The sequence below is a fragment of the Camelus bactrianus genome, chromosome 18 (assembly GCF_048773025.1).
Source record: "Camelus bactrianus isolate YW-2024 breed Bactrian camel chromosome 18, ASM4877302v1, whole genome shotgun sequence".
NCBI classification, from domain to species: domain Eukaryota; kingdom Metazoa; phylum Chordata; class Mammalia; order Artiodactyla; family Camelidae; genus Camelus; species Camelus bactrianus.
In genome coordinates this window covers 27,343,662-27,359,815 of record NC_133556.1, presented here as the reverse complement: position 1 = coordinate 27,359,815, position 16,154 = coordinate 27,343,662, and the positions used below count along the sequence as shown (strand labels likewise).

Sequence of the window (16,154 nt, the reverse complement as noted above, 5' to 3'; positions counted from 1 at the left end):
CCCGACTCTCCTTAGAGCCTCGGCACATGTGCGTGTCTGTGTGTGTGCCCGAGTGGCATGTGGGCCAGTAGGAGGGCAGTGGGACACCTGGGCCCTAGACCAGGCGTGGGAACAGTAAAGAATTGCTGGCCAGAGGCAAGGATGTGGCCCACTCTGTATCAGCCGTGGACCTTGGGTGTTAGGAATCTCACCCTCTTCCTACCTCTCCCAGGCTTAAATGCCACCTCCGGGATGCCCTCCCTGCTCTGCAGCCAGGATTAGCCCACCTTCCCCCAATCTAGGTGCTCCCTCGCCCCCCCAGTGGAGCGTGGAGCAAAGGCTTTGCCTATCTCCTCTCTGGGCCGCCAGGGAGGGCGCTACGGTCCCACACTTAGGCCCTGGAAGTGCTGGGCGCGCCCGGCCTCCCTGTGGACTACGCTCATGAATCCCTCAGCAGCAGCCTCAGCTCCCGCCCTGTGCTTCCCAGTCCTCTCTGGGTCCCTTGCACTGCCCCCAGGAAGCTGTGCGGTGTGGCTGATGTGACCACTGGTGCTGGGGTTCTGGGTCAGGAGAGCGGAGCCCTCGCTGCCTGGTAGAGACCCTGTGAGTTAAACCACACTAAAGGTAACAGCCTTCCTATGACACGTGGTCCCAGGGCAGTTCAAGGACTAATGGCAGAAGGCCTCAGAAGCCAGAGGCACTGCCTCACCTCCTGTGCTCTGAAATGGAGGGGTCCAGACTTTTCTTGTGAGGGGCACCCCCTGCGGGAAGGATGGGAACTCAGTGATGCCGGGACAAGCCTTCCACACAGGTCTAAACCTGCGCAATCCAATACTGCGGCCACTGGCTACGCATGGCTATTTCAGCTGAAATTAATTAAAATTAAAAATTCAGTTCCTCAGTCCTGGCAGCCACAAGTGCCCAGTGGGACCATTGAGGACAGCAGACCCTGCCCATGCACGACCTCGGAACGTTCCAGCTGACAATACTGGTCTCGGGGAGGGGACTAGGGCTGATTAAGTGTCTCTCACAGGCCAGGCACCTAGCTAGGCTGATTTTCCAACTTCTTCTGCATAATTTCAAACTGCCAGAAAAATGGGAAGATCAATACAGTGGCCACTGGTACACCCCTCACTTAGGCTCAACCATCATGGAATGTTTCATCTATGTATCTGCAGACGTGCGCATACACAAACTTTCTTCCTGCACCATTTCCTCATCCACTGCTAACCACTTCAGTGTCGCATTGTTTCATTAAAGTTATTAAGGTGTCCAAGCAGACAGTATCCACCTCATCAGCTCTCCCAGCCTCTCGTCTGGAGCAATTTAAAAGCTCCAATAACCACAGATTTGGCACCACTGAGAATACTATAAATGTCTTTTTCTGGCATTACAGACATTGCCAAAGGAAAAACTGCATATAAATTTTAGATGATTTTGGCAGTGTTGATGATGTGAGGTTACAGGGGACACTATTCATTCAGAGCACCCAATTAAGTCAGTGAGATTCCTTCAGAGTGGCGCTTCTTGGGCTTCCTAATTCCCCACGACACTGGGCCCAGCAGCCTAGAACTTCAGTCCTCTTTGATCTATATGCAAAGTTAGTTAGCTTCCCACTGGCCGTCCAGTTAAACATTGTCTCGTGTTGACCGACTGTCTGGAGTGGCTCAGTTCAACAGAAACAGAACGTGAGCCACACGTATAACTCAGAACTTCAGTAGCCACATCAGAAAAGTTTAAAGGAACAAGCGAAATTAGTTTCAGCGATGTTTTCTACTCAACCCAGTACATCCAAAACACTGTCTTCTCAATGTTCAGTCCTCAGTATACTGCACACGGAATACAGTGCTTTATCGGTGTTTTAAAATGTGGGTAGATCAGGCTTGACTACAGAGAAGCCTGAGACAGGCATCAGCCCCATGCCCACCTGTTCTTGTGGCCCCGGTACCCGGGAGCCAACCCCGCCTGACGACAGGATGCAGGACACAACCACCCTGCAGCCACACTGTGCCTGGACCCAAGATGTCTCAAAGCCCAATACACCCCGGGGTACCTTCAGTTTCCTCTCCTTCTCCTGCACGACAGCCCGGATAATGGTGAGCGAGGTGTAAGTGAAGCTCAGCATGAGCAGCAGGGGAAGCTGGTACTGGATGGCGACCAGGAAGGGATCCGAGATGAAAGGTGGGTAGGGGAACCTCTTGGCGATCACGGTGAGCTTCTCGAACAGCTGGCGCGTGGAGGTGTTCGCGTGGTACTGCATGATGGCTCTGTCCACAGCGTGCTGCATGGCCAGGAAGCCCTCTCGGATATACCCTGGGTGCAGGAGCAGAGGACACGCCGGCACGTGGGGTCACCTCGCGAGTGCTGGTGCTCAGAGCGCCATAGGCACTGAGCTGTGCGAGGGTCTCCCTGGTGAATGAGGCCACGGAGCGACATTGCCTGATGCCCCAAGGTTTCCTGCAGTTTTCTAGTTTGTAGGGGCTGCCCTCACTCTTTGGCTCGGGGCCCCTCTCTCCACTTTCCAAGCCAGCTGAGCAGCATCTCTCTGACCCTGCCTCCATCAGCACATCTTTCTCTGACACTCTCTCCTGCCTCCCTTGTCCACTTTGAAGGACCTGTGTGATTCCATCGGGCCTACTGGGATAATCAATGCCAGTCTTGCCACCTTGAGGCCAGCTGATTAGCAAATTTAATTCCATCCATCCTCAAGTTACCAACTCAAAGGGAGGCAGGAACCACAGCCCAAAGGCCACTGCTACTGACCTTTGTGATACTTTGTGGCCTCTCTCTGCTGGCCCTTTCTGACTCCCCAAAGTTGTTTGTGATAATATGTCTCAAGTGAAAACGGCCTGGGAGCACATGGTATTCCAGTCCAGAGCTAGGCTTGGGAGAGACTGAGCCCACAAAAGGAGTGGGCGCAGCCTTAGGAGAGAAAAGGGCAGCCTGAGTCCCTGAGGCTGGAGCCCAGGGGACAGAGTGGAGGTGTGGGGTGCAGGTCTGGGTGGCCTGGGCACCCTCATTCCTCAAACAGTGACATGTAAAACAGCTAATGTCTTCTAACATGGAACTAGTAGCTGCCAGTGTTCCAGCCTCTAAACAAGAAAAGCAATTTTATGCCAACCACACTCCTAACCCGAGGGGCCCATCTGTGCACTGCTATCACCTCCTTTAAGTGCAAGTCTTTTTAGGGTTGTGATAACAGCAGGTGCTCAGTCAACATCACCCACTGTCGTGCTCATCTTCACAACGACCCTGCAGAGTATTGAATGATATCAGACAAACAGGGCCACTGAGGCCCAGGGAGTTGGGCCACACAGGGGGAGTGGGCAAAGCTGAGATGGGACCCTGGTCTCTTTGGATTCAAAGCCAGTGTCTTTTTCACATCACACCACCTCCCCCACGAAACAGCTTGCCTGCTCCTTGCCCAACGTTGTTCTTCCACAAGGCTTTGCCATGCCGCCACGGGGTCTCACCACACTTCTGTGGCTGCTCACTGCTGAGGCAAAGCCACCCTCTAAATCAATCATGTCCCACTGCTGAAATTGTTATGATCGTGGCTAATGCTACAGTGAACATCTTTGTGCATGTGGGTTTTCTCCTTCTTTCAGACTATTCCCAGGGCTCAATTTTTAACAGGGGAACAGGGGTCTGAGGTGTGGACATTTGTGGGTGGGCGTGGGGAGAACACTGGCCTAATTCACTGAGTGGCTGCTGCGTGCCAGGTTCACGTCCTTTCCGCATCTCTTGGGGACTCCATATTTTTCTAACTGATTTGGAATAAGGAGTCCTTTATAAAACAGAAGATATTTACCCTTTGTCATTTGCCGAAATGCTTTCCCCAGTCTCTTATTTGCTTTTAGAATGGGTGTTAAACGTCTTCTTTTTTTAGCAAATTTCAAGTTTGTACGTAGTGAAATCGGTCCCTCTTCTCCCTTGAGAACATTTTTCTCTGCTGCTTCCAAGCTTAGGAAATTGCCCCATAAACAAGAGGGACCGCCTAGCCCCCGGGTCACAGTGTTTCCTGGTGCTGGCCACTGGCAGTGCGTGTGATAGCTGATGCGGCTTCTCCTTACCCCCCTGATGGTGACCTGTCCAGGGCCTCAACTGGGGCCTTGCACATGTCACCTTGCCTTGCTCATCTTTGCTCCTCTTTTGGATTTAAAAACCCTTCCCTGGAACATTCATCTGGTGACGGGTCCTGACACTGGACATGCATCTCTAAATGCTGGCTGCCTCCTGCCCTCCCGATGCTCTATTTAGGGAATTCTTGGGACTTCTCATCAAAACCTATAACAAGTTCTGTCTCTTACAGACCCAGGAATTCTGTAGTCTCTGCAACACCCTGGATGCTGCCTGGAACCTGCAGCTGCATGTAGTCCTGAGTCCCAGTTACTCAGTTCCAAGGTGGGACCATGCTTCAGAGGAGATAAATAAGCCAGCTGCCTGACCAAGTGACATGGGACAGACCGACACACGCACCGACGGTACAACAAGCCGAGATCTGACTTCCACAGACATTCCACTGACTCAATGAAACTATGGACAGTTACACAAGGACCACAGTGCTTACAAAGCCTAGAGAACTGCACAGAGAGGGGCAAAGAGAGAAGGGAAATGTAAAACCAAGCTCAAAATATCCAATGCAAATTGAAGCTCCTTAAACCTTGAAATATAAATGTTTCATTCAAGAACGCATGTCTCCTGGGAAATAGGGAGACAAAAGATTACTTTAGCCTTTCAGAAGCCACTTTTACTGCATGTTTTCTTCCTTCTCCTACAAAGAATAAGATCAAATATTCCTAAAAAGTATTCCTTCAAGGAAACACAAGGTGGGTCCCCCCATGTGATGATCACCAGCCAGCACCCCGGGGAGGGAAGGCGGCCCCGACAAGCGCTTCTCACCAGGTTCTCCACCATCAGCAGACGTGGGCTCCCTTGGTCCTGGGTTTGGGAAAAGTGGGAAAAGGGAAGTGGTGTGCCATCCTTCTGTCTCTTTCAGGAAAAAGGAGCCTGTTTGGGTCCACATGTAATTTCTTCGTGTGTAACTGAACCGTAAGTGATATTTCACCTACAGAGACAAAGACAGAACCAACTGCTCTGATCAATCTAGACAGAGGAGCAAACATGTGTGTTCAGGGAGAGGGAGTCTGGGGGACTGTCATTACCATGAACTCACCACCCCCAGCCGACCCCCAATACCTGGGTTCCAGAAGGTCGGGGCGAGTGGTCCCACCGGGGAACAGGGGGCCTGCGGGTCTCTTCACCAGCTTTTTCTGTTATCTACCAACGTGGACTTCATGCAAGATTTGTCACTGCTAACGCCAGGGCAGGGCCACCATCATAATGCTGGGGGACTCGACAGTTTCCCTGTCTTAATGCCACTGAGGCAAGCAGAGAGCTTTCTTTTTGTTTGTTTAAATATGCAGCTGAAATTCTAATGCCACATTGGGCTTACGTCCCAAGTATCTGCTACTTTCCTACTTGTCCTATTTGACCCTGTCCAAGGGAACCAGTAATGCCTTTTATAAAGTGATGGGACAAAAAAGGGGCCTCTGGTGACGGTCTATGGCCACCTTCCTCAGGCAGGCAAGGTTTCCAAAATGCTCTGGCCCAATGGGTCAAGTGCCACCAGGGCTCCCTCTGTGGGGCTGAGACGGTGGTTCTGGCTCCACAGGGAAAGTCGGGGACTTGCTCTAGACAGGCAGAGCACCTTTGGAAGGTGGATTGGTTCATGGGGGAGGAAGCTTGGCTTTGTGGGGCTGGGGTCCTCACCGCCAGTGGCAGGGGGTCCCTGCTGTGGTTGAAGGTGTGCTCGAACACCACGGCGGCCAGCACGTTGGAAGAGCGGTTGTCATACTTTATGTAGTCCTCAAAGTTCTTCTCCGAGGGAAAGCCGTGCACTGTGGGGAGCATGGGTGCCGAGAGATGTCCAATTGTCCGCTCTGCTTGGAAGAGCTGGACCTTCAGATCAGGGACTAAAACACATGAGTTTCTTGGGCTTTGTAAATCTTTACCAAGATTTGAGGAGGTTTCTGGTTTTGGCAGAGATGGGCTGCAGTGAAGACTGGCAGAACCTCGCCATCAAGGCCAGCCCTGGGCTTCTGGAATTTGAGAGCTAGAGCAGGGCTGGCAGCAATGCTGAGTCCGTAAGTGGCCCCCTCCATGTGGGTGGCCACCACCCACCGGGCTCTGCAGCCTGCGTCAGTCTCCCGCTCTCATAACCATAACAGCGTGCTTAAAAAATTCAAGTGGGCACTAACAGATACTTCAGCGATTTCTCTGTCACCCAGACCCCATTTCACACAAAGGGTTTTACTACAATCACTTAGTGAGGGACCAGGGGTCTTCCCCTAAGTGTTTGCTCCCCTGAATTAAACAGGCCACAGGAGGTTATGTGCCAAAATCAAGAGGGAGAGAAAAAGGGATAATATTTTATATTCTGAAAGCAAAGACCTAGTGAAGACAACTGGCACTTTTACTGGGAATGTCCCTCAATAGGCTTCCTGTTGACTCTGGTTAGGGCTGTCCTCCCAAAACCACATCCGGGAAAAGGTTCTTGGCACTGTGCACCCCAACACACCTTGCCCAGGTAGTTAAAGAGCTCTGCTGGGGTACGTGGACGGCCATTTCTACTCTGAGGAGTCACAGTCTGGTGCTGCTAAACTGTCATGCACGTTACTCCACATGGCCCTCACAACCCTGGCCCTTGTTTTATAACGAGACACATCACAGAGCCGAGGGATTCGCCCAGCAATGCGGCCAATGAAAGGAGAGACTGTGTCTGGCCACGGCGCCCCACTTGGCTGGTCCCTGCCTCTCTGGCCCTGAGCCCCACAGCGACATCACCTACCTCTCATGTTGATCACCAGCATCCTCCTCACCGTCTCCGTGATGGTCTTCACAGCATCACTCTGGGATGGGACATAGGCCAGCTCCCAGGTGTCTTCTGGAGGAGGGAAGCTGAAGAACAGGGGCAGCTCCCGGATGGACTGGCCGGGGTAGACGGTGGCATTGGGCACATTCTCCGACTGGATCTTCAGGCGAAGCCAAATCAGGATCCCAGAGAACAGTAAGGGCAGGAAGAGTTCCAAGACGGTCACCAGGACCTTCCGTTTCTGAAGAGAAATGGAGACCACATGCGGATGAGCGTGAGGCAGAGGCGAGGGGCTCACAGAGCCCCCTCCCGCGGACTCCCCCTCCTCCAGGTTCCTCTCCTGCCCCGAGCCCCCAACTCCATGGCGCCCCGCTGGGGTCAGACCCACCTGCAAAGTGTAGTTCTTCCAGAGCAGGAGTGCCAGCTGCCTAAGTGCTGCCATCCTTGCTGGAGGGGGTGTGATTTGTGGACCAAAGACAGAAAGTTAGAGTTTTGGTGAAACGTGAATCCTGAGTGTCTGGGGAAGGCGGGGAAAGTGGGGAAGAGTCAGTTTTGAGACACAAGGCTTATTCTCTGTGTTTCTCCTCCCTTCCTCTTGTCCCACCCCAACTCAAAACAGCACGCGGGAGGGAGAGGCGCCACTTCTGCACCGTATGCTTAGAGAATGTACACTCTTAGGAAGCTGACTTCATTTCTTCTCAACAGGTAAGATCAATGGTAGGGCTTGTATAAGCAACGTGACCGCTGGAGTGGTCGTCATCTGATGAATGCTATTCAGACGGTCTCCACAGTTCGTATGAATGTGCTGTTTCTTAGAAAAATATTCAGACTGATGGGATTCCCCTTTCTGACTGGTTTTACCCTCCACCATCACAGAACAGCAAAAGGAAACTCAGCTTAGTGTCCTGGCTGCAGGGTGATTTCTAAGACCTGGGGAGTGCTGTGGGGGAGCAGGGGGAGAGTTTGGAATGGGGGCCCTCAGTGGTCTTGACCCAGAAGCAGACACTGCAGGCGGACACATGAGTGGTAAGATGGTGTGTATTCTCTTGCCTTGAACCCTAAGGACCAGTTTTTCCTGCTTTAACTGTGAGCAGTGGTCTGTGAGCTTCCACATGAGACTGGTCATTTTCCTCCAGAGAAAATCTACTCTGTCATGTATGAATGTTACATTTAAATCTGGCACACAGAGTTGGGAAAATCGGCTAGAGATTATCAGACATGGTGATGGCAGAAATAAGAACAGAGGTTTATAAAGGTCTCCCTCAATTTAGGGAAATTTATTTCATGAGATTTCAAGTGTGAGAAGCAGAGAACCCAGCCCAGAGTTCATCAGACACTAACCTGTAGAGAAGGAAGGGGTTTGAGTCAGCTCAGCAAGACCCCGGGACGCCCACGACACAGAAGCACCACATTCTGGAATCTGTGGGCGTGAAGGCCAAGGCTTGGATCGCAGGTGGGCAGTGAGGGCAGCAGAAGAGTGAAGGCCCCAGAGATGCAGGTGGAGTGGAGAGGAGCCCTCTACAACTCACAGTCCTTCAAGTGGGGAGAAGTAGCCATGACTCACAGGGGAGGAGTTCTGAATCAGCACCACATTCAGGCCGATACTAACCCAACACCATTTACCAGGCAGGTTAGGACTGTGCGGAAGGCTCAGACAGACGGCTGGTAAAGCATTTGTTAGTTACTGCGCTCTAACGCTGCAGCCCGAAGAGCCCAGCTCGAGACCCAGTGCACACAAAGCAAGAGTTTTTTTTCTTCTCCTGAAACAGCCAGTTTTACTTTTGGCTTCAGTTGGTTGAAGCTCATTCCCAGTAAAGATCATATTTAAATTAAACTCTTGCTTTAAAAAAAAAAAGTGCCTGTCCATATTTGTCTAATAGTAGTTCCTCAAAATTTATGCTTTAAAGGGTAGTCAGTAAATATCTGTAGAAAACACAATTGCAACAAATTATTTACAAATCAATTTAAAATGTGGCTTTTAATTAACCACATGGTTAAGATGTGAGGTGATTAAAGATAAAATAGTATGAAGTGCTATTAAGTGACAACTTAATAAATTATCCAAATTCTTTTAAAATCAGCAGGATAGAAAACCTGTCTTAAAATCAGTCATAGACAGTTAATAAAAGAGCAGTCGTGAAATGTTACCCACAAGGGATTGTGGTTTATGAAAATTTTCAAGAAGTGGTGTAGGCTGAGAAGGGAAACCAGTCTCCGGCCGGGGCCGATCATCCCCATAGTGGGCTGACGGGCGTCTGGTTTGGCCAAGATGAACTTTCTCCCACTACCAAGAGGGGAATAGAAAAAGGTCACAATTCAAAGAAGCCTTCTTGTCAGAGAAGTTGCTAACTTCCTTTTCTGGAAAAGTCTGGCCAAGAAATGACACATCCCCAGGCTTAATCCCATCTCTTGAGGCCCCGGTGGGTTGGGAGGGCATAAAGACAGACCGCCCACCTTCCCAGGAGGACAACACTAGACGGTAGCATCTGGGAACTGACCTGAGTCCTGAGAGAGGCTCCTGGCTGAGGTCCTCCTCTGGGGCTATGAGAGGACCGGCTGGGAGGAGGCGGCCCTGCACAGAGGGCTCTGGGGTGGGGCCAGCAGGCCTCTGGAGTGCGGCGGGGTGACCTTGGGGTTCTGGAGCACTGACGCCTCTGGGGACATCAGGAGGGGCCTAGGGCTCGCTGGCATGACTCTCCGGCACCTTTGGGCAAATGGAGGGCGCTAGAGCATAGTTTAAACAATATTCATAAAACACCCCTCCCCAAGTTAGAAAGTCAAAGTGCAAGACAGATCACAGGCACGTTACTTAAACAGAACCAAGTCCAATACCAAAGAACTATATGGATTTAGGAAAACACAGCCCACTGGGATGGTTCTTTCTTCTCTCCTGGTACAATAAACCATAAAAGGCTTTTACTTTATATACTTTTATACTTATAGAGCCTCCTAGTCCAGCCCTGGCTTCTGGTATCATCACCCTTTCATAGACTAAGAAACCAGGAGGAAGCACTTGGCCCAGGATCACACAGCAAGAACGCCACAGAGCCAGGATCCGAACCTCTCAGTCTGTGTTTTCACCATGGCCCCCCTACATCCTTGTGTGTCCCAAAGCAGGAAACATCTTTATCAAACTTGTAGATATTTCTTCCAGAACATAACATTAGAAATCAAAAAGAAAAAATATCCCCTGAGCCCCACCACCTTAATAGACATGTTACGGGTTTCTGTCTCCCCAAAGCACCCAGCCCGTTGCTCTGCACCTGCCAGGCTTCATCTGAAGTCTCACTGAACGGCATACCCGCATCTGCTCTGTTTGAGCAAAAAAGGAAGGTCAAGGAGGAGAATCCCCGAATTACAAAATCTAGGAAGCTTTCTGGTTACAAAAGCCAATGTACACGAGAAAAGGAAGTTCAAGTTCCCTCCCCACCCCACTTGACACCGCGGCACTCCGAGTCCCCCAGAAGTGGCAGGGGCTGCAGTCCAGAATCAGCCCCGGCACGGTCCACTCCAAGGCCATTGCTCTGGCTCCGGCCACTTGCAAGGCCCCACAAGAGCGTCTGAGGACTTCCCACAGAGACTCACTTCCCTCCTCCCGGGACAGAGCCAGGAAGGGAAGGGAAAGCTGTTTTTACCACTGAAAGGCTTGTTTGCTTACTGTTAAAATATTAAACGTTACACAAGTCATTGAGTATCTCAATGTTTACTTTTTCAGGCAAGCAATTGAGCTGGTCCAGAGTGAGTGTATACTAGGGGCTGCTGATTTCTGAGAACTCTCTCAAAGAAGGCACACAGGATTCCTCTGAAGATGGTTGTTTCAGTTTGGGAGCACTGTGCCGGGCAGGCTGACGCTCAGCAGTGCTCACTGCATGTTGAGAGGTCCCGATCCCCACCCTATCTCTGCCCCACTTCCTTATTTGGGGATTTTCCTCATTATGGGCTTGAATACATCTTCCAGGTTCTATGTGCCCATGCAGAGGACTTTTAAAAAATTTCTGTACATACAGAACAGAATGGTGATAATACTTCTAGAGAGGTCACTGCCGAGTGGACCTCCGGACCAACAAGCAGAGGTGGACAGGGCCCTAGGCAAGGCACATGCTGTTATGTCACGTGTTCTGTCACATTCTGGGTTCAGGGCATCTCTTTCCACGGACGCCTAAGTCTGCACAGGCCTGGAGGAAGGCATGGGTAGGAGTTAGGGAGTCTCAGCAAAGCCACAGGCAGACATCCTGCTGTCACATAGGGAGCAGACAACCATGGCTCTACCCTCCTTACCAGAGGTGTGGAATAGGGATGGCTTTGTTGGTGGCACTGGCCAGCACTTGGCACTTTTCCCAAGGACCGAGATGGGTCTCAGCTAGGAAAGCATTTCCTTCATGACATGGGGAGCCCACAACAGTCAGTGGTATTAAAAGTCTACGTGCGCACAGGCTGAAGAAGGCATGACAGGTACTTAACGTTTGCTGGTAGAATCTGTGGTCTTTTAGGACACACAAGACAAGAAAGCATTTACCCATCCAACAAACATTTGCCAAGTGCTTACTGTGTGATGGGCACTTATTCCAGGTACTAAGGATTTGGAAATGAAAATCACAGTGTTCTTAATCCAAGGAGTTCACAGTCTGCAAATGCCTGCATGTGCTGTAATTGCTATAACTGAAGCCCAACAAAACATCAGGGGATTCTGGAGAAGACCAGAATTCGTGTGTGTGTGTGTGTGTACGCATAAGATAGAGTGAGCTCTGGGAAGGCTCCCAGGAGGAGATGACACAGGAGGCCAGTCCCAAGTTTCTTGTTAGCTAGCGTGGGGAGGGTATTATAAGATCACGAAGAAGTGAAAGAGTGTGTGTGGAACAGCAAGTAACTTTGAGTGGCTGGGGAGTGAGCAGCAGGGACTGAGCCAGATCGGGAAGCCGACCAAGGCCTTGGATGCTGTGCCAAGAAGAGAGATGGGTGGAGTGGGAGTTGGGTGGGTTGGCAGGGATGTGAGGGCATTCAAAATGTTTAGCAATGCTGCTCAAGGGTGTTCTGTTTTACTTAAATTTTTGTCCAGTACATAATCTTTTAAATTGTGAGACTATCTAAATCAGTGGATTCTACAGATGAATGTCCAAATAAGCACTGTCAAAAAAAAAAAAAAAGGCTGAAGATAGCAGGCACATTTATAGAGCATGGTCCCCACCAGTGAACCCCACTATTGATCTTCAAGGTGGGTAAGCAAGACAACCTACTGGAGTAAAGGAATGATGAGAAATTCTACTTATAAGTAGTTTTCTTTAAGAACAGAAATGTTTTAAAAAAAGTAGAGAGGAATGGGTATAGCTCAGTGGTAGAGCATGTGCCTAGCATGCACAAGGTCCTGGGTTCAATCCCCAGTACCTCCATTAAGACAAAAAAAACCATTTCACTATTAAAAAAAAAGAAAGAAAAAATGTTTTAAAAATTGGCTTTATTAATATTTAGTATGGGGATGCACCATGGCACTCTTGCAGGCCTGTGTGTCAGTGGCTACAGCATCCTGACAGAGGAGGGTCTCCGTGACATGGAGGTGATGGTGGGCCCTTGCCTACTAGTTTACTCGAAGTGTCTTGGGTGTTTTGGAGTTTCTACGCTTCATGATATCACGGTTGGGTCAACTGAAAAAAAGACTTAATAGCTGAAGTTTTACAATCCTTTCGAGTGATCGTAGGGAATGTCCACGAATACCTGTTTATCCTGTGACTTAGAACCTAAGGAGGAAATACACATTTTCTTTCATGAGAAGTTTCAAACCTGGAAACCGTTTTCTTTTTTTTTCAATAACAAATGAATTCAGTAATGTGTCAGCCAGCTTACTGATTTTAACCCAATGCACTTATATCTGTCCCTTCAAAGGAAAAGTGACAATGCTTGAGAGTTACAGCTTTTCAAAATAATCTGTGCCAAGAACAGAATATTTACAAAAACAGATGTTTGGAGACGTTTCCCCACGCTTGTGACTGCGCTGCCAAGGGTGCCACCCACAGGCACACAGACACACCTGCACACCACGAGCTTTGGGAACCGGAATTTCCTCCCTCCCTGATAGCCCCTGAACACTGACCAGCCCAAATTCATCAGAGCCCTTGAACGATCGGCGAGCAGGATTGAAAACCAAGTACTGGACGCATGGCATAGTCCACCTGCCTTCCTGAGGTTCTGTGTGTTTACCTGCGAGCGCCTGAAGAACCAGGAACTGGAACAAACAGAACTCAGGACCAGACCTTTAAATGCTGGACTCAGATTTCACCAAGAGTTTATACATGGGATGTTGACCTGATCACATGGCTTTCTTTTAAAAACAGTGTACGTTTGTATGATATATCTTGTACTATTAACACATTAAAACATTTAATTGTCTTCACCTCTCATCCATTCAAAAGACTGTATCTAAATATATTTCTATGTCATAGTATTCAGGACAGTAGTATACAGTGATCTGTTTTAAATAAATAAATAAAGTATATGGTGGTACACACTCAAATTCTTTTACCTACAGCAGAGCACAAGAAAAAAAGCTTGTGGACAACTTAGTTACACAAATGGCCCTTGTCTGGATAAGGCAGGAACAAATCCACAAGCCTCAGTCATTGTCCAAGAGCCCCAAGAGGCCAGGTTCAAGGTGGTGGTCATTTGCATTAGTAGGTCCACATGGAGACCTGGTTTATAGGTCTCACACTCAGTGCCACCACCTGTACTGTCCTGGGTTGGGGTGGCCGGCTCCTTAGGATCAGGTGGCTCTGAGTTTACATCGTTGAAAAAAAGACTTAATAGCTGAAGTTTTACAATCCTTTCGAGTGATTGTAAAATGGCAGGAGGTGGTGGGGTGTATTTTTAAACCAAAGGTGTGGCCCAAAGGAGGCCATCGGGAGAGAGTTCCACAAAATCTGTGCCACTGCCTGCTCTCCTAACCCCTGCTTCAGCCTTGGTCCCGTTTCCCGCCCCGCTAGCCTTCTGCCCCTCTAGGTGTAGGAAATGAGGTAATGAGGCAACTGAGAATCCCCAGAGAGAGGTAACCATGGCTCTTCTGTAACAAGCAAGGCAGCAAGCCCATTACTTTGCTCCTGTGATGGCGCCTTCCTGCCTGCTGACTCCAAATCTCTCCGAACGTGGCAAACAACTCAGCCACTCAAGGGCACAGGCCCTGCCCGAGTCTCCTAGGCCAGGGACTGACATGCCTTACACTTCCCCAGAGGTGTGTAGGCTTTCTGTGGTTTTGTGTGCTTGGAGTTATCACCCACCATTCTCGTCTCTACTTGCAGAAATCATCCCTATCGTTTCCCAGCCCAGTCCTAGCCCCTCTGTGAAGTGGCCACTGACAACCCTGGCTGGTTCAGGGGTTCTTGGTCTTGGCTGCACAGCGGAATCTTCCACTGTGCTTTAAGACAGAAACTGATGCCTAGGCTCACCCCGGAGACTTTGGACTGTGGTCTGGGCGTGGGGCTCTTTCCCGGTGATTCCAACAGGCAGCCACGGTTGAGACCTTCTCATTTTGGTGAAAGCCATCCCTCCACCTCTGTCCACAAGTGTCTTCCACTAGTGGCAATTTTTCTGCATGTCTCAAGAGACATTTATTTGGTTCTGTCTTATGTCAGTTACTTGTGACTAAATCATCTCTTTAGCTCCATCCTGAGGTGCCCAATCGTGCACAGAGCCTTGCCCATCATTTTCCCCAGAGTTCTAGAATGCTTCCTCCTAAACAGACTCAATAGCAGAGGAGTCTACTGTTGCTTCAGGAAGCACTGCTGAGAAGAAACTGTCAACTAGGGTGTCTTACCTGGGCCCTCCCAGCTGAGACTAAGTCAAAACAGGTTCCCATGACACTGCCTGGCATATGCACTGTGAAAAGCTAGTGACTTTTAAAAAAAACAACTTGAGCTCCCTGCTCTCGTTCAAAAAGTCTGTTTCATCAGAATGGTGGTAGATCACCTTAGAGAAGGAATGATGTCATCCTGTTTGTTGAATATAGTAAGCAAATGTTCAATGAAAAAAAAAACCCTCTAAGAAGTTAAAAAGGTGGGGAGGGGATTCCCACAGCAACCATTTTAATCTATTTTCCCTTTCTTTTACATTTGCAACGATGTAAACTTTCTAAAGGAAAACGTCCTTAATTTTTTCAAGTTTACAAAAGGCAGCATCAAAATGTTCTGAATCAAATGATATAGTTGCTCAGGAGAAAAGAGCATAACTTCTTCACTTGCATCTTGTACAGGGTCTCAGTCACTCACTCAACAAGCATTCCTTGAGTGCCTGTCATGTGCCAGGCACTGGCTCCGTTCTAGGAATGCAAGCCCCAACAAGATCCAACCTGTGCCTTCAAGGAGCTCACAGGTCAGGAAGCAAAGGGGCAAACAAACAGAAATAACCCCATAAGGTAATGGCTTTAATTAGGCAACGTTCCAGGAAGTGAGGAAGGGGCATTCATTCATGCACCAAATTAGCAAGAGGCACCTGTACTAAGCCCTCACGCTTGGGACACTCCCTGCCCTCACGAAGCTTATAGTCTACTTCAGGAAAGAGCCAATATCTACGTAAACACAAATTCGTACCAAATACAGCCTGATCGTGGGCACCAGGGCTGTTGCAGTTCCCTCTGCCTAAACAAGGAGGTCCTCTTCCTTCTGTCCCCTACACAACTCCCACCACTAACACTGGACCCCATTTTGAGACTCATCAGAATGAGGGTTTGGGAGCAGGGCGGACTCCGTTATGGGGAAGCATTCCCACCGACCCTGGGAATCCTGCAACGAGAGATGAGCCAGCAGCATCCTTGGCGGCCCTGTCTCAGCCCTCCCCAGCCTGGGATGCTGCATGGCGCTGGCAGACAAGTGTTCAAAGTGTCTGCCAGATAAACGCCAGCGGGTCCTAACGTGGTAATTGTCTGCCCACCCTCCTCCACCCGGCATAAAGGATTTTGCAGTGATTCTAGCTCCTGGAAGGTTAAGTTTCTCCAAGGGGGGCCGGCTTTGGGGAGCTGCAGGAGCGGATAGGGACACGCCCAGAGGCTCGTGCCGAGAGGAAGCCTGAGTCAGGCAGGGCGGCCTGGCACTGCGAGAAGGTGCACCTGCTGGGCCGGCGCCTGAGGGCGCAGACAGGGCAGGGGCAGGGCAGAGGCAGGGCAGGGGCAGGGCAGAGGCGGGGCAGGGCCGCGGGAGGGGCGGGCATGCAGGCCGGGGAGGGAGACAGCCTGCGGTGGGGAGGACGGCCCCGGCGGGGAAGCGGCCTCGGAGCTACGAGCCCTGGGAGCCAGCAGGTGCGATCTGCGGGTCCGGGTGTCACT

The 16,154-nt window shown here is 50.1% G+C and overlaps 2 protein-coding genes across 14 annotated transcripts in view; one reads left to right on the top strand and one right to left on the bottom strand.

Moving 5' to 3' along the window:
- The window catches only part of ABCA3 (ATP binding cassette subfamily A member 3), a 44,034-nt gene that overhangs the window by 27,662 nt on the left and 218 nt on the right, over nt 1–16,154 (bottom strand). For 4 of the 13 annotated variants that reach the window (XM_074346491.1, XM_074346501.1, XM_074346502.1 and 1 more), the window contains exons 2-8: nt 9,352–9,557; nt 8,195–8,386; nt 7,242–7,300; nt 6,830–7,094; nt 5,752–5,879; nt 4,882–5,047; nt 2,033–2,292 (exon numbers count right to left, since the gene is read on the bottom strand). In XM_074346491.1, the coding sequence (XP_074202592.1) occupies nt 2,033–2,292; nt 4,882–5,047; nt 5,752–5,879; nt 6,830–7,094; nt 7,242–7,295 (873 nt within the window). In that variant the 5' untranslated portion in view covers nt 7,296–7,300; nt 8,195–8,386; nt 9,352–9,557. Of the gene's footprint in view, nt 1–2,032; nt 2,293–4,881; nt 5,048–5,178; nt 5,689–5,751; nt 5,880–6,829; nt 7,095–7,241; nt 7,371–8,194; nt 9,138–9,351; nt 9,558–10,116; nt 12,758–16,154 lie in introns of those variants that run through there. The other 9 variants (XM_074346495.1, XM_074346496.1, XM_074346493.1 and 6 more) reach the window with 9 other exon arrangements.
- LOC105064923 (ATP-binding cassette sub-family A member 17-like) overlaps nt 14,456–16,154 on the top strand; it is a 109,337-nt gene continuing 107,638 nt past the window's right edge. Inside the window, exon 1 of the mRNA XM_074346879.1 lies at nt 14,456–16,127. The gene's annotated coding sequence lies outside the window, so the exon portion shown is untranslated. The remainder of the gene's footprint in view (nt 16,128–16,154) is intronic.